The 17,790-nt window shown below is 49.5% G+C and overlaps 1 protein-coding gene across 1 annotated transcript in view; it reads right to left on the bottom strand.

The window, feature by feature from the left end:
- Window positions 1–15,527, bottom strand: part of LOC135915285 (uncharacterized) — a 297,520-nt gene extending 281,993 nt beyond the window's left edge. The window contains exons 1-8 of the mRNA XM_070539179.1: window positions 15,472–15,527; window positions 15,355–15,402; window positions 14,282–14,303; window positions 13,030–13,223; window positions 4,396–4,455; window positions 3,930–4,040; window positions 2,694–2,849; window positions 401–630 (exon numbers count right to left, since the gene is read on the bottom strand). Of these exons, the coding sequence (XP_070395280.1) occupies window positions 401–630; window positions 2,694–2,849; window positions 3,930–4,040; window positions 4,396–4,455; window positions 13,030–13,223; window positions 14,282–14,303; window positions 15,355–15,382 (801 nt within the window). The 5' untranslated portion in view covers window positions 15,383–15,402; window positions 15,472–15,527. The remainder of the gene's footprint in view (window positions 1–400; window positions 631–2,693; window positions 2,850–3,929; window positions 4,041–4,395; window positions 4,456–13,029; window positions 13,224–14,281; window positions 14,304–15,354; window positions 15,403–15,471) is intronic.
- Window positions 15,528–17,790: the final 2,263 nt, after the last annotated feature.

Here is a 17,790-nt window from a genome sequence, read left to right as displayed (position 1 = left end):
AATCTGTGGCAATTTTCATGTTCGCCCTTAACGACGGCTGTTAAAGTGGTGACATTTTACGACCACAAGTTTGCTGCACCCTTGTCGAGCCTTTGTCCTGGCAAGAAAATTGGCGCATCATCCTGACGCCTCTCACTTTTCCGTAAACGTAAGATTCAAGCAGAAAAAAGTGCCAGGTTACAGGTTGTAAAAGTATTTGCGAGGACTAGTAGTAGCCGTGCCATCGGTTTATGTAGGCTAGTCTATCGAGACTTTCTGGTTTCGAGGAGAGCATGGAGTCACATGTGCGAATATGGGTCAGAACACAAGCAGCATTGTTCAACCATTAAGAAAGCCGCGCCGCCAACACCGCCACCAAACGGCAAATCTAAGGGAACCCCACCAAAAAAGCCATACGTGCCTGCAGAGGAGCGGCGTACTCCGCGATGCGGTTTGTCGAGGCTGCGTACTCGATGAATGCCAGGCCCGCCATGCTGCGAGACGTCAGCCAGCCCGCGGCGCTTTTGACGAAGCGAGTGAAGAGCGGTGGCGAGCGCTCCATATCGTCAATGGTGGGGCCCCCGACGCTGACCAAGATCTTTAGCTGCGGTGTGGCGCTTGCCAGCAGCAATAGCGCCGAGAACGTCTTGTCTGCAGGGAGGCGGTATAGTGACGATCCTCGTGCAACAAGTGTCGTTCACGCTAAAGGACGATTTAGTTTCAGCCACTGGCGGAATGGGCAAGCGAAAGGCTCGATGTGTTACAAGCCCGACAAGTCGCTTTCTTTTGCGCTTTCACGCCACCTTCATGTGGGGATAAAACGTTAGGTACGTACTGTCAGAAAGTCTCCCAATATTATTCAGTACCTGGCTGATTCGCCCTTCGTATAAGAGCGAATCAAAAAAGAAAAAGATGAAGACAATCAGCACTCGCTTTGTGTATAAATATTGATACGCTATAGTACCGAAGAACTATTTCGTCACAACTGTAACAGATGTGTGGTGGTTCGCTGGACCCTCTACTAGTCAGTGAAGAAGCAATTTAAAAGCCCCCTTATCAGGTTTGCCCATTTTAAACAGACAAGCCTGACGCGTACTACATGTGCTGGCGATCATGTCTGCAAAGTATTAAAGAGTTGCACGTCGGCCTAAAAACGGCTGAAATTTCAAACCAAAGGACGCGCGTCCTCGCTCTCGAGGAAGCGGTGCTCCCAGCCAAAGAGTCAAGGCAGTGGTCAAGGTAACACGCACAAACGCCGTGAAGTAAAGCGCAGTCTCGGGAACGTCACTCAGCAAGATACGTTATTTCGGTAACTGGTCCAACGCGGAACGAGCAACGCTGACACTAGAAATACGCCGCGCTGCAAACAATGAAAAAAAAAAAATAAAGAAAGAAAGATCAGGCGAGGCTCGTCGCGTGAACCCTATGCAGTCCTCCGTCTTTGGTGTGAGACAAAGGCGGGAAGGAAAGCCGTACGAGGACACAAGGTAAATGCGCTTGATGCTGCTAAATGCAGAGGGAGAGAGTGTCTCTGCTAGCAGTCGCACTTGTGTCTGGCGGCATGGTAACAGGGAATTCAATTTCTTCTATCGCCTCCAATAATAAGCCGATACGTAAATTGTTTCGGTAAAGCAATCCCGTTTAGAACTTCCAGTGTATAAGCAAAATTTGCAATGAGACCTGATGAGGGGTCCATGAAAGATTTCTCGCCCACTTCTCCAACAAACTTTACGAATGATTCGACTGATGACATCCGCCGATAAAGGAAATAAAAAAAAATAGGCAGAAACTCCACTGGAGTTGTTTAGGTATGCGTAAGTATACCCCAAACTTAAGCTTTCCCATCCACAAAATTCAAGTTGGCTCACCCCTAAATTTCAAGTTAGCCCACCCCTACTATAGAATTCCCCATCTATTTTCCATGGAGCCCTACCTATCTCTATGGGTAAGGTGACACACTTTTCACGTTACGGACACGATCTTGCAACGAAATTTCCGGGGTATTCGCCAAGTAATCCGTACGCATAAAAAGGCAAGTGGGGGGTATTCCAACATAATAGGTAACAGACTGATTTTCCCGCGTTAGAAGCGCACCCAGATTGTTTTTGAAGTCGAGCAACGAAATCTCGTTTGGTTGGGAAGAATCACGAAGAAAAACAAGACAGATGCCAACCGATATGAATATAATTGTCGTATTGGTAGGTACCAGTCTTTTCTTTCAAATAGCTTTTGTTTGGCTATGTCTTTTTGGGTTTCTCGCGTTATCACCGTTGCTGTGAGCCACCCTGCGGGGCTCCTGCAGCTGTCTCAGTGCTATGAACATGCAGATACATCTTGGAAAAGGATGAATTTTCTTAGATATCTAAATCTTGCTATTTCAGACAAACAGAGGATAAAGTGAAAAGACGGAGGGAGCAAAGGGAGAAAGCGCTTGTACTGACAAGTATCAATGAAGGTATCAATGAAATATTTACGCCTCGGGCGCTTCCGCATGTCGTGTCGTGCTTCCTCAACTGCGTTACCTCTTCGGTGCCGACTGTAGATAGCACTTTTATAACTACTGAACTTTCGGATGCGGGGAGTCGGGCCCCCTGTAAAAAACCTATACTGATTACTTCTGTGACGCATGAGTCAGCCTGTCTACCTTTGGCCAAAATTAAACGTTCAAAGCACTTCGTGTTTTTTTTTTTGCGTGAAAGAAAGGCCGCACTCACTGTTGACGGGCACGAACTTTCCCTCGTCGACCAGGTAGTGGACGTCCGAGTAAATGAGATGCGTGCACACGTCACGTGGGAACTGGGCCGCGTGCGTGGCACTGTTCGACACCACGCAGAACAGCGGGCCGGCAGCAACGCCTTGGCCGGGAGTTTCTGCGCACGCGCAGTCGCACTCGCTGGTGCACTCAGGCGTACATTGAGTGCGTTATTTGCACATTACTGCAGGCAGCAATGCTGCGCAAGCAGGAGACGTATACACATCAGTTCTTAGAAATATCTAACGAAATGTAGTTTCTTTCCGTTTAACTTAGCTTAATGATCAATTTCCGGTACGCTTAACAGCAATCGCGACGAGCGCAGACGAACATTACATTAGTACGCAAATATAGATGCCATGGAGGGAAATAAGCTGACGAGAACGGAAATTCGTTTGCGAGCTTGTACGTATGCATGTTTGCCTAAATCGCTCAAGGAAGACTACGACTCGAGAGAAAGCGTTTGTCCTGTCGATATCTCTCGAGTCGTAGCCTTCCTTGCGCTACTAAGGCAAAGACGGAAAATAAAGATCATAACACAAAATTCAGATATAAAGATGATACTTTTTAATGGCCAAGTAACGTATAGTAATGGTGACAATAACACTGAGAAATAATTTAACTCGTCACACAAGACATTGCCGGCGTTTTATCAAAGGACAAATATATGTATAAAACTGCACTCTATCTTTGTTATCGCAAGACAGTGCTTCCCTTTGCTGCTTCCCCTGCTGACTTCTCTTGCAGCTCGGCTGACTTGAGGGTCTCATTCTTTTTTTGTTCTTCACCGTTACGGTGCATTGTATGTGGCTCAGGCAAAACGAGTACAATCGAGCAATACTAAACAATTACTCGTCTTGTGAGGCGAGTTCAAGTCGAGCACGGTGAAGTTACGTTAACCACTGAAAAGATAGAGCGTGGGATACGCCATAAAAGTAGAGAAAATCTAGGAGCACATCCACACCGCTCTTCACCAACCGTCTTCATCATGAAATCATTCTTTCTCTCGCTGTCCGAACCCTGCTCGAGTCATAGCTACTGGAGTTATGCTAATCTACGCATCTATGTGTCATTGAAAATTGAAGTTCGACTTCAATTTTCTCTACACTCCACTAGTAAGCATTTACTCACAATAGTGTGTGGTGAAAATTAGAATATGCGAGTAAGCAGGTCAGCGAGAGCGGTCACGTACGCGTACCTTCAGCATGGCCTGCGGGCTTGGAAACATCGGCAGCAGGAGCGCCTCCAGTTGCCACGTGGTCCACAGAAACGTTTACGTACGCTGTCCGGTATACCCCGTCGCCAGCCACTGCAATGCGATGTGTAGTACTCTCTTATATCACTGCTTTTCTTTTGCTTGCTTTAGTTAGAAATTGCGGACACCTAGAGTGACACATATCTCTTCCGTTATCGAGGTCATGGGCTGCCACCGTCAAAAATGCGCGTAAATTTAACGAAATCTGCAATGGTGCACTGCGAAGGCACTCCATAGACCTGCCTCGTGACGCTTTTTTTCGCATACCTCGTCGTGTGGTAGGCCCTGCTCGTACAGTGTGCTTCTTGGATACAGCTCATGCCGGCCGCTCGAAGAAATGCAGAGATCTGACACACATCTAAGACTCAAAACCAACTCGCGCGAGAACCAGGGCTCTCGAAGCACTCACTTTGTTTTGCCACTTGACTGTTTGCAGGTGCCGCGCGCTGCTCCGGCTTTACTGGGGCAGCTGCGAAGGCATCACCATAAAGTATCTCAGTGCTTGTCCAAATCTTATGCAGGTTGTCTGCATACAAAAACTTCGCACTCAGGTAAGTGAAATGTCCTGTACGTTTGTACGTCCTTCCTTCGAGGTTAACCCGTATGGTCTCTAGTACGCTATTGAAAAAAAAAAAACACACACACGTGCCCCATATGCAATAATCTGAAATTAATGTATTTGGGTCCCATATAAAACCCCGTATGTTCCTATATATCATATGGGGCACATGGATGCATAGATGCTGGGACCTTAGCCGCAGACCTATAGTATATACAAGGCCACTAAAACGCTAATGCGCTCCTTAAAAGCAAGTGTACCATACGAATGATTGCTACTGTATATGCGAATGAACATTCAACTGCGTGTGTGTGCACGCCGGATCTCCTCCTCTCTTCTCTACCCCTTTGCGCTTGTCGTGTAAGGTAGGCAACGGGCAGCGACCTTGGTTAACCTCCCCGGCTTTCCTTAATGTCTCCCTACCTCCCATATGGTGCCCATATGAACGTCCGCATGTAAAAACCAAAATATATTGACACGTGTACTTATCTTTACCGGGCGATCACGTTTCGCCGCCTAACAAGTGTAATCGCACAGCGAGGGACGCGCATGCATCCGAAGTTTCTGGAAAGTTATCGATGCTTCCATCCGGCTGTCTGTTGTCGCCGAACCCTGTCTTATCTGATTTCTTCGCGTGACGCGAATGGTGTAGAACTTTGTGGAAGGCACGCGGGTCCGAACGATTAGTCTGGAACATTCGACGACTGCAGTATAAAAGCCGACACGCCTGACCCGGTGATCAGATTTTCGACGATCGCCGACTGTGTTCGCCGCTTTCGTTGTGCTATAAGTGTAGCCTGTTTTGTGGGCACAGGTTCGCCCAATAAAAGCTAGTTTTGTATTCCACCATACTGCTTCTTTCTTCGCCGTCACTACCACGTGACATCTGGTGGAGGTGCTTTTGGTCCATGTACCGCACGCCCCCGACAAGCCGTGATCCAAGCCCGGAGCGTAAAGAGAGCACCAACGTAGTCACGGACCATCGAGTAAGCCGTCGTCTCCAACAGCTGCCCCCGGAGCACGGACTTCTGCCTGAGAAGACCAAGATTGTGGCCAAGACAACCACAATGGCTGCCCCAGTCTCACCCATCGTACTTCAACGACCCAGAGAGCCCCCTACCTTCCGTGGAGCTACGTCGGAGGATCCTGAAACCTGGCTCGAAACCTTCGAAAGGATCTTGACCTTCAATAGCTGGACCTCTGAAGATAAGCTACGACACGTGTACTTCTCCTTGGAAGATGCCGCGAGGACTTGGTTTGAGAACCGGGAGTCCACCCTAGCAACATGGGACCTGTTCCGCAGTAACTTCCTGAGGACGTTCACGAGCGTTGTCCGAAAAGAAAGAGCCGAAGTTCTGCTGGAAACCCGAGGCCAACTACCTAATGAGACCATCGCTATCTTTACAGAAGAGATGACCCGTCTTTTCCGGCACGCCGACCCGGAAATGTCCGAAGAGAAAAAAGTGCGTTTCCTGATGCGAGGCGTAAAGCAAGAACTTTTCGCCGGACTAATCCGAAACCCACCGAAGACCGTAGCCGAGTTCGTGACAGAGGCTACGACGATTGAGAAAACGTTAGAAATGCGTACTAGGCAATATAACCGCCAAGTGCTCACGCCTCAGTGCGCCGTCCAAGCGCTGGGCTCCGTTGATCTCCAAGAGACCATAAGGGCCATTGTGCGCGAAGAACTCCGCAAGGTCTTGAATTCGTCGCAGCCTCAAGTAGCCTCGATTGCTGACATCGTGAAAGATGAGGTTCAGCGATCACTGGGAGCTCCTGAGGTGCAACCTGAATTACCGCAGCCCCAGCCAGAAGCGATGACCTACGCCGCCGTCGCACGCCGTCAAGGTCCCCCGCCGCGACCGCGCCAGGGCCCTGTCACGCCGCAGTTCCGTCGTCCGCCGCCGCCGCCACCGCCAGCACGACCACCCGTCGCCCAGCGCACCTACGCGAGGAAGACGAACATTTGGCGCACCCCCGACCACCGCCCGCTCTGCTACCACTGCGGCGAAGCCGGCCACGTCTACCGACGATGCCCATACCGGGAGATGGGACTGCGAGGTTTCGCCGTGAACGCTCCGCGCCCGCAGCAAGGTGAACGCCCTCGCGATATCGCCGACTACCTCGCCGCCACTCAGTGGAACCCTCGACGACCATCCCGTTCGCCGTCACCAGGCCGCTACCTTTCACCGCAGCGCCGACCATACAGCGGCCCAGCTCGGGGCCGCTCTGCGAGCCCATACCCGGAAAACTACAAGCAGCAACCGATGGAGGTGCGGTTGCTGTTCGTCGAACTGACGAAGATCCTCCGCCGCCGTCGAAGACTCCGAAGAAACTACCTCGACGACATAACGACACGCCGCCGTCCCGACGAAGTCTGGAAGTAAAGAATACGACGACGAAAGACAAGCTGATGACGCGACGTTCCAGCTTCGGTTTTACACGACGCAGCCGTGATCCGACGCCAAGACCCAACTGCAACGCCAGACAAAGAACCACCGACCTCGACGTGCTTCTCGACGGCCATGCAGTTACCGCCTTAGTGGACACAGGGGCCGATTACTCCGTAATGAGTGGACACATCGCCGCCCATTTGAAGAAAGTTAAAACTGCATGGGAAGGCCCTCAAATTCGGACCGCTGGAGGACACCTGATTACGCCGACTGGAATCTGCACGGCAAGAATTACCGTTCATGACCGGACTTACCCTGCCACCTTCGTTATCCTCCAACAGTGTTCACGCGACGTCATTCTCGGCATGGACTTCCTAAACCAACATGGCGCAGTCATCGACTTGAAGTCGAAGTCGATAACCCTGTCTGAAGATCAAGCGATACCGCCGGAGAGCCCTCGTAGTCACCACGCCTTGAGTGTGCTCGAAGATCAAGTGAGCATCCCGCCTCGCTCCAGCATTGTTATTTCGGTCGGCACTGAAATACCCGCTGACGTAGAAGGTGTCATCGAAGGCGACCAACGTCTACTGCTAGACCGTGAAATTTGCGTCGCAAGAGGGATCGCTCGACTCCACGGAGGGAAAACGGAAGTGATGCTAACCAACTTCAGCCAAGAGTTCAAGCACATCAGCAAGGGCATGACAATCGCGTACATCGAGGAAATTGTGGAAACGAGCAATGCCTTAATCCTCACAGATTCTGCCGCTTCTACCCCGCCGACCATTGTCCCCGAACCAGACTTCGACGTAAATCCAAGTCTCCCCATAAGCAAGCAGCAAGAGCTCAGAAATCTACTCCGACGATACAAGGACTGCTTTTCGACTTCATCAAAGATTCAACAAACACCAGTTGCAAAGCATCGCATAATAACCGAAGAGTGCGCTCAACCACTCCGCCAGAGCCCTTACCGTGTTTCGACGCGAGAACGTGAAGCTATTAGGCAACAAGTCGACGAAATGCTCCGCGACGACATCATCCAGCCTTCGAAAAGCCCGTGGGCATCCCCTGTGGTCCTGGTAAAGAAAAAGGACGGAACCCTGCGTTTCTGCGTCGATTACCGTCGTCTGAACAAGATCACGAAGAAGGACGTATACCCCCTCCCACGAATAGACGACGCATTGGATCGGCTCTGCAACGCTAAATACTTCTCGTCGATGGATCTCAAGTCTGGCTACTGGCAAATAGAAGTCGACGAAAGAGATCGCGAAAAGACCGCTTTCATCACCCCAGACGGCCTCTACGAGTTCAAGGTTATGCCATTCGGACTGTGCTCGGCGCCTGCAACGTTCCAGCGCGTCATGGACACGGTTTTAGCAGGATTGAAGTGGCAGACCTGTCTCGTTTACTTGGATGACGTCGTCGTCTTCGCCGGAAATTTTGACGATCACCTTAGGCGGCTTGCAACAGTACTAGAGGCCATCAAATCATCAGGGCTAACTCTCAAGCCAGAAAAGTGCCGCTTCGCTTACGACGAGCTTCTGTTCCTAGGCCACGTCATCAGCAAATCCGGAGTACGCCCCGACCCGCAGAAAACAGCTGCCATCGCAAAGTTCCCGCAGCCCATTGACAAGAAGGCAGTGCGTAGATTCCTTGGCATGTGTGCCTACTACAGGCGCTTTGTCAAGGACTTTTCACGCATCGCTGAGCCGCTAACGCATCTAACCAAATCTGATGTCGAGTTCAAATGGCAAACGGCGCAGGCCGACGCATTTCAAGAACTGAAACGACGCATGCAATCACCGCCGGTACTCGCACATTTCGACGAAGACGCCGATACCGAAATCCACACTGACGCCAGTAGCCTAGGCATCGGTGCCGTCCTAGTCCAGAAGAAAGACGGGCATGAACGGGTGATATCTTATGCTAGCCGGTCGCTGTCAAAAGCGGAAGGCAATTATTCTACGACTGAAAAGGAATGCCTCGCCATCATTTGGGCTACAGCAAAATTCCGCCCATACCTATATGGCAGGCCATTCAAAGTCGTCAGCGACCACCACGCGTTGTGTTGGCTAGCTAACTTAAAGGACCCTTCAGGACGGCTGGCGAGGTGGAGCCTCAGACTGCAAGAATATGACGTCACGGTGATCTACAAGTCCGGACGAAAACACTCCGACGCCGACTGCTTATCGCGCGCCCCCATCGATCCCCCGCCGCAAGACGACGAGGACGACGATGCCTTCCTTGGAATAATAAGCGCGGAAGATTTCGCCGAACAACAACGAGCGGACCCGGAACTTAAAGGCCTCGTCGATTATTTGGAAGGGCACACCGACGTTGTCCCCAGGGCATTTAAGCGCGGATTATCTTCCTTCACGCTTCAAGACAGTCTACTCGTGAAGAAGAACTTCTCGCCAGTCCGCGCCAGCTACCTTCTTGTTGTACCGTCAGCGCTGCGTCCAGAAATATTGCACGCCCTACACGACGATCCAACCGCTGGGCACCTCGGATTTTCCCGGACGCTGTCGAGAATACAGGAAAGGTATTACTGGCCGCGTCTGACCGCCGACGTCGCCCGTTACGTCAAGACATGCCGAGACTGCCAACGACGCAAGACACCGCCGACAAGGCCAGCAGGATTACTGCAGCCGATCGAACCTCCTCGCCGACCATTCCAGCAGATTGGGATGGATTTGTTGGGGCCGTTTCCGATATCAACATCCGGGAATAAGTGGATCGTCGTGGCGACGGACTACCTCACCCGCTTCGCTGAAACAAAAGCACTGCCGAAAGGTAGCGCCGCCGAAGTGGCGAAATTCTTTGTCGAAAACATCCTGCTGCGACATGGCGCCCCAGAAGTCCTCATCACCGACCGAGGAACGGCCTTTACAGCGGAGCTCACCCAAGCCATTCTGAAATACAGTCAGACAAGGCACAGGAGGACAACGGCTTACCACCCGCAGACGAATGGTCTTACGGAGCGGCTGAATAAGACCCTCGCCGACATGCTAGCGATGTACGTCGACGTCGAACACAGGACCTGGGATGCCGTCCTGCCGTACGTAACATTCGCTTATAACACGGCGGTGCAAGAAACAACACAGATCACGCCGTTCAAGTTGGTTTATGGCAGGAACCCGACGACGACGCTTGACGCCATGCTGCCGCACGTAACTGACGAAGAGAATGTTGACGTCGCTAGCTATCTCCAGCGCGCCGAAGAAGCCCGACAACTCGCCCGCCTACGGATCAAAAACCAGCAGCGTACGGACAGCCGACACTACAACCTCCGACGACGCTTCGTCGAGTACCAACCTGGCGACCGTGTTTGGGTCTGGATCCCGATACGCCGACGAGGACTCAGTGAGAAACTTCTCCGACGCTATTTCGGACCCTACAAGGTCATCCGACGTATTGGCGCTCTGGACTATGAGGTCGTGCCAGACGGCATTTCGCATTCACAGCGGCGCCGCGCACGATCTGAAGTGGTCCACGTGGTGCGCCTTAAACCCTTTTACGGACGCTGACAAACTTCGCCATTTTTTGTTCTTTTCTTTGCTACGAGTGCTTTTGTTTATTACCTTCGTTTGTTTGCAGCATCGGGTCGATGCTCTTTAAGAGGGGGGTATTGACACGTGTACTTATCTTTACCGGGCGATCACGTTTCGCCGCCTAACAAGTGTAATCGCACAGCGAGGGACGCGCATGCATCCGAAGTTTCTGGAAAGTTATCGATGCTTCCATCCGGCTGTCTGTTGTCGCCGAACCCTGTCTTATCTGATTTCTTCGCGTGACGCGAATGGTGTAGAACTTTGTGGAAGGCACGCGGGTCCGAACGATTAGTCTGGAACATTCGACGACTGCAGTATAAAAGCCGACACGCCTGACCCGGTGATCAGATTTTCGACGATCGCCGACTGTGTTCGCCGCTTTCGTTGTGCTATAAGTGTAGCCTGTTTTGTGGGCACAGGTTCGCCCAATAAAAGCTAGTTTTGTATTCCACCATACTGCTTCTTTCTTCGCCGTCACTACCACGTGACAATATCATATGAAGCAGGTCTTCGTACGATATATGAGATTATAGAGGTTGTAATATGTTGGACCCCATATGTTCATATGGCATTATTCAATAATGTATAGCTAAAGAGATAACAACGGCAATATAAGCCCCAAGGGGTACACATATTTATTAAGAGTGAACTACGCTTTCGTTTTCGAGAGATCATCACAGCGTTTATTTGCACTCACGGCTGTGGACGCAAACATGGAGCGACCCGAACACAGGTTTCTTTAATCTGAGTTAAAAATGAAATTCTGTGGTATTACCGGCCAAATCCATGGTCTGATTATGATGCACGCTGTAATGGTGGACTCCGGATTAACTTTGACCACCTGAGTTCTCTAACGTGTTCCCGATGCACGGTACGCGAGCGTCATTGCATTTTGCCCCATCGAAGTGCGGCCGCCGCGGTCGGGATCGAACCCACGACCTCGAGTTCAGCAGCGCACCGTCATAGCGACTGGGCCATCACTGCGGGTAAATAATCTGATACGATTAGTGGGACCACCTAAGTGCCATGGTCCCATTAACTGTATCAAACCAGCTAGCCAAGGTCTGTAATCCTAAATAATCTGAATTCGACGAACATAGTAAGTGCCGTTATCGTGAGGCACCGTGCTGGACACCATCTAGGAAGGAGCTACCGCAGAGATGGAAAAAAGAAACAAACAATATAACAGCTCTTTTCTTCAAGACAAAGAATGGGGGACTTAATTATTGCAAACCTTGGCGCATTTTTCAATTATTCAATTTCGGGCGTTGTCGACATTAATGGGCAGTGGAGTTGACTGAGCTGTCAGGCCTTGTAAGTCTGTGCAGCAGAGGAACCACTGCGTATTAGTCTCTCTTTAGTTTTATTTCGCTATTCGTGTTTGCTGCCTATTGCGGCGCTTCTGAACACGAGAGCCGAAGAAGTTTTCAAAGACGGTGTATGCCGCAAAATTATGGCCACAAGGCTTGTGGAGCGGACCGAGGAAGCGAATCCAAGGAAAGTTATAAAAAATCTAACGCAGTCTATAACACCGCATAAACTGTAAGTGAATAAGTAATTTTACGACCCTAAATATTTGTCGACTATATTGTTGATAAACTGTCCGCAACGAACTTTTTTTGAGGTTTATAGGCTACAAACTGCAAATGTGGACAAAGTTTACTTAATCAAAAGTTCAACTAACTAAAGTTATTCAGTACATGGCAGAATTCGCATTTACTTAAACGAAGAGCATAGCTGTGAGAAAAAAAATAAAGTGTTCGAAAAGCAAAAAAAAGGAAGGCAAGAAAAAAAAACACAGCAAAAAGCAAACTTCACAGATTGGCATGTAGGCTGGAACTTAGTACTACAGTTCAAGCTTAAACGCGCGAACACCACAGTGCACTATTTATGTTTCAGGATGGGCGCCTTAGTAGGTTTGTGCAGGAAGCGCCCATTACGTGGAACCTAAGACTCTCTTCCCCTTCCTGCGCCTTGACTGGCTTAGATGAGCTCAGTATTATAGTTAGCTGCGAAGTTCCCAAACCTTCAAATGAATCCATTCGATAATTAATCGGAGATGAAATACGAGACACGCTTACTGCTCGGCATCTGTAAGTTTACCAACACGCGTGAAAGTTCATAAGTACCAGTTCTGATCAACAGTGGTCGAATAAGGAATGTCGCTGCAGCGGCCAACGTTACGACAAGCGGGGAATTCGTGGGGACAACTCTTGCCGAAAGGTTGGCTGCAGCGACATGCCTCGTTCGACCTGTCTTCATCACTTCAGGTTTCTATCTTCCTGGAAACCACTGTCTGGTTTAGATTCCGAATTGCCCGTATTTCTTGATCATCTCTTCCGGATAAACTGCTGGCAGTATATTTTTCTCCCGGTTGTATCCTGTTCCAATACCTTCTGTAGCGGCCTCGCCATCAGCCGCCCCGCCAACGAAGAAGGCAGCCACCGCGAGCGATCGTTAATCACCTTGGCCGGCAGCAGCCGGTGCCGCTTCACGCATTTTCGAGGCTGTGCTCTTTAATAAACGTGGCCGCACGCACTCACCGGCGTCGTGAGGCTGGCGGACGACAGCGGATGGCGACGGCGGTGGTGGCTTGACGCCGACCTCGCCTTCGTGCGGCGTAGACGACGTGCGGCTTCCCAGGGCGAACGCCAGCGCCAGGCCCAGGACCACGCAGAACACAATCGCCAAAACCTTGAGGCTCGGCCGTCGTCCTTCCTGGCTCGGGCTCGGCCCACTGCGCGGCGGCGCCAGCGCGGGAAGAGTGGCGTGTGAGAACCAGATATACGACACGGCGTCGGATATGACGGGGCTAGCTGGATACGTGACGGAAATACGGGGACCTCGATTGTTGGAAGATGCTGGGACATTGGTGAATGCGCTTGTTGATGCGACCATAGGCGTGTGGTCCATCGAGCGCTGAATTATGCCACGCGACTCTAATATACACTTAAAGAGGGCATAGCTAGTCAAGCCGACCAAATGGCCGTGCAGGAAGTTTCTTACGGACTCGACAGCAGTTTCGAAATCTTTTCGACTTGTCCACCCTTTCGTGTCAGCAGCAGCCCATATAGGCATTGCCCTTTTCTTTGTGTCTCTTGTGTCGCGCTTCGTTACTTTATTTACACGTTTCAATATTACAAAACACGTCAGAAACGTTGAGAAATGAATGATTATGAAGAGCATATTATTAGGCTAAGACTTTTCCTTTGCAGAACGCCCGCTTGATGACCGCAGAAGGAAACTGATGTGCAATGTGAATTTTTATGTTTAACGAAAAAGAATTCAAAGAATGAACTGTTCTCTAACTACGCCTGGGGCTCTGAGACAGCAGAGAAGTGACATGTCTCAAACCCCGGTTCAAACAATTTTACGAGCGCACAAATTGTGCCTTTGAAGCACCAAGCTGATTCCCTCTGTACGGCATCGCTATAGGGACTATATGAAAGTAAACTTTTTTAGCTCAGCCGTTAGCCAGATGGAACGAAAGGAGGTTCCATCGATGAGGTTTGACATACACAGAGCAAACAATAGGCGCAAAGGAAATATACTTAATGATGTTCCGAATATATGACCTATATCTACAATCACACCGTATTTTCATTGTACAATAAGCTGTAGCGTGTCTCAGCAAAAATGAACGCCGTAAAAGCAGCCTTTCTTTGAAATAATTAGGGAAAACACGGGGAAGGAGGGAGATAGAAATTCAATATGGTGAGCAAAACGAGAACAAGGTAAAAGCGGGAGCCAACGTTTCGACAAGTAGTGATGACTAGTAGCATTAGACAAGCTTACGGTTGTTCGGCCTCAGGTGAATCTGCGTAAAGAAAAGGTTGGGAATGCTGGTGAGTTCAATTTGCCCCATAGAAAGAAAGGCAATATAACGCTTCGCCGACTTAAATAGCTAAATAATACATGTACAGTCATCAAACTTCTTCGTCGCTGTCGTATAACCAGTAATGAGGTAAGATACCTAAGCGATTGAACATACCTTTGTGTCAATGTGCGGCAGTGTCTTGCGACACCTAGATCGGAGTCATGCGCATTATTTGCGCTGTGCCATGTTGCACCATTCCACAACCGAGAAGCGCTGTTGCTTAACGCTAAGAAATCTGGTTTCTATATCGACGCACCTTGGGCGAAGCAGTTAACCTCACAGATTGCCTGTCTATCTTTGCCTCCACCTTGTATTCCTATGTCCTCATCTACTTCTACTACTTTTGCAGAGTGGATACACCACTCTACTTTTACATAAAGCTGACAAAGTCGAGTTGTAGGCACTGATCCCCGTAGTCCAGCACGCAGCATGTTTAAGTAGGGGATTCAGCCATGAGGTATTCATTCTCAGTGGCCGACAGTCTTAAGTCTAGAACACGCGTATCATTCAGAAGGTCGAAGCTTGCTCGTCGTAGCTCTTGCTACATATGGATGTTGATATGTTTTGTTCAACCAGCCTTTATGTAACCGTTGCGTTATGCTGTTTGCATGGCTACAATAAATACTGTCACCTGTTTTGTCGCGCAATGTCCTTCTTGTCTTATGGACTTTACAAAACCGCAACAGCAAAATTTTTAGACATCATAATCACTATGCATGAAAACTGCACATGAGCGTACCACACGTGGTGCACGGACGATGTGGGCGTGAGTAGAGGCCGCCGGAAACAGTCTCCTCGTACATTTTTATCCTAAAAGTGCACGATACGGTCAGCGTCAGACGTTGCGTTATTTTGGAATGCATTTAGGGCTGTTGGCAACGTAGATAACGATAGATCTGCTGAGCGACACCACGGTTGCCGTCCAATACGCCTGCCGGATGCTCCCCGAGCGCTGATGTGGGCGGCGTGTGAACTGTTGCACTGGGCTCACCTTTGGGCTGTTCCGGGGGCGCGTCCATGGCGTCCCTGGAGTCGTGCTCTGAAAGAAAGAGGGGAGCCGCGGGCTGTGCCCGCCTGCGAGTAGCTTCGCGAGCACGAGCTAGCTCACCGTCCGAGCCGGTCGAGGCGTCTTCTTCTGTCTCGTGACAGGGCGTACCTCCTCTTCCTTCCTCTGCTTTCGTTGTTGTTGATGATGACGCTGCACTTAAAGGCGGAGACACCTTGCAATTGACACATTTTAATTGACGCCATTTAATTGTTTAATAGCCTCTCGCAGCACATCTCGCCACCTGATTGTACTTATAGCCATTTATTGATGTTGCTTTAGATGGTTAAGTAGAAATATGTAACCAGTGTCATTTATTATATTTATATTTTAAGCAATCTGGTGTCAGTTACGCTTACCTTAATAATTTACGTGTATGGTACGCAAGCTGTTTTATATTAATAACAGTAACCTGAAACTTATCTGGTATGCTACGAAGTTCTGAATATGCTTTTATACATTATTTAGGTACTGACAACAATATTTTGTCCTTGCTTTAAAGCGCAGCTCTTAGGCACCCGTTCCTGCGGTGAGCGTCGGCGTCGTCCCTCGGCGTCCCTCGCAACCGAGCGAACGAGCGCAGCTAAGGATGTAAGAGCGAACGCGGAGCGCGGGTGAAAGGGTACGGTGCAAGAGTGAGAAGAAAAACATGGTGCCGCGCCAGACGGGCTTTGCGGTGACGATGACTATGAGATGGCGCCAGCGTAGCGCGCGTCCTCTGTTCATCGATGACTCCACCGATACCATTTCGGAAAGAAAGCGCTGCATGAACGGAGGTCTGTTTGCGGCGGCTGTTGTGAATAGCGACCACGCGTCGCCCACGCGCTGCCTCTCATGATCTCCCGATTAGCGAGGCAGTCGTGCCACACTTCGCTCCATTTGCAAGGAGCCGCACGAGGCAGATTATCCGCGCCAGCCAATATACCGTGAAATGAAAACACAAGTAGAGCTGCGCTGAAATTTCGCGTTAATGAGTATCGTAATCGTCGGCGAATTTTTCTTTCCTTTCTTTTAGGTTTGGTGAGGCTTTTCAAGGAGTCGTTTGGCTGCTTTTTCTCTTGCCAACCCTATCTTGTGATGTAAGAAAACTGAAAAGGTTGAGCCTACCCACTCTAGGGGTTTAAAAGTATTTTCTTTTGGGTTCTAAAAAACTACGGGAAAATTATTAAACTTTATAACCACTATGCATGGCAACGATGGCATTTCCTACTCCTTGACATGCGCATACCACATGCAGTAAACGGACCTCGTGGGCATCAGTAGAGTTATTGTAGGCGAGTAGTTGGTCTTGAAAGCCACGACTCATACCCGCTATGTGGGACTGTCCGAGAATCGGATGGATGACCGAAAATGATGACAGGAATTGAGTGAGTGATTTAACGGCTTTATTAAAATATATATGAACAATAGAAGAAAGTCAAAAATAATAATAAATTAAATAATCATGTGGCCTCGAGCCTTAGGAGTTACAGTGGACGGGCTTGGTGTTCGACGTGCACCATTCTTTAATAGGTCTCGACGTCTGCACCACAAAGCGGCCAGCCCCTGCAGGGCCTGCTGCGCATGTGTGGCAAACAATCGGTATTACGGACCACAAAGCGTTTAACATGTAGTGTGAACGTCCTGTACGGGTACTTCGGCTGCAGTACCACTGTCCACTTGTCATTGACAGGTCGCAATTGATATTTTTGTTATTTTTGTGCCATCTCATCTTGTGAGTCCCGGATGTACTATAACTCTAGTATTGATGAAAAGAAAGCTGTACAAGGCTGGCTAAATTTCTTGGTAACGTGCGAAAAAAAACAACAACGCAAAGAAATTCTATGGAGGGATATTATCGTAATAGTGCTAAAAATACACAGAAGCACGCACATATGTAAAGGGACAATGGGTTCTAATGGGCAAGGAAGGCCTAGGCGGCGGAGCGGACATCTCTGCGACTGAGTTCCGCTGCCGAGGCTCCAAGTGCAAAGGAGCTCAAAGCTGTCAGGTCCAACGTCTAGCGGAATGTGCTTCAGACATTTTTTTGAGGACAGTATTAGCGGATGGTGCGAACGAGACCTACTAAAAAAGGAAAAAGACAGAAGCTATAAAAAGTGAAATTCTACAAGCATTTTTGTTCAGTGGTTCTGCCAAACGTTCGTACAAGTTCACTTGCTTTGTTTACTGGGTGACCGTGCTTGAATGAAATGGCAGATTATTCACTCACGTGAGCATCTATCCCTCGATGGCCATGTTATCTCTGTTCCGCCGACTTTGGCTTATGTAACTGCGGCTAAGTACATAAATTTCTTCATATCTCAAATTCCACAGAATCCACCCTTACATTGTCGCCCAACCTCTATCAACTGTGTTTCCTATGGAATAATAATTGCTGTCCCT

This window comes from Dermacentor albipictus, chromosome 5, assembly GCF_038994185.2.
Source record: "Dermacentor albipictus isolate Rhodes 1998 colony chromosome 5, USDA_Dalb.pri_finalv2, whole genome shotgun sequence".
Taxonomy (NCBI): domain Eukaryota; kingdom Metazoa; phylum Arthropoda; class Arachnida; order Ixodida; family Ixodidae; genus Dermacentor; species Dermacentor albipictus.
The sequence above is the reverse complement of the archived record's forward strand: the minus strand, read 5'-3'. Positions and strand labels throughout refer to the sequence as shown.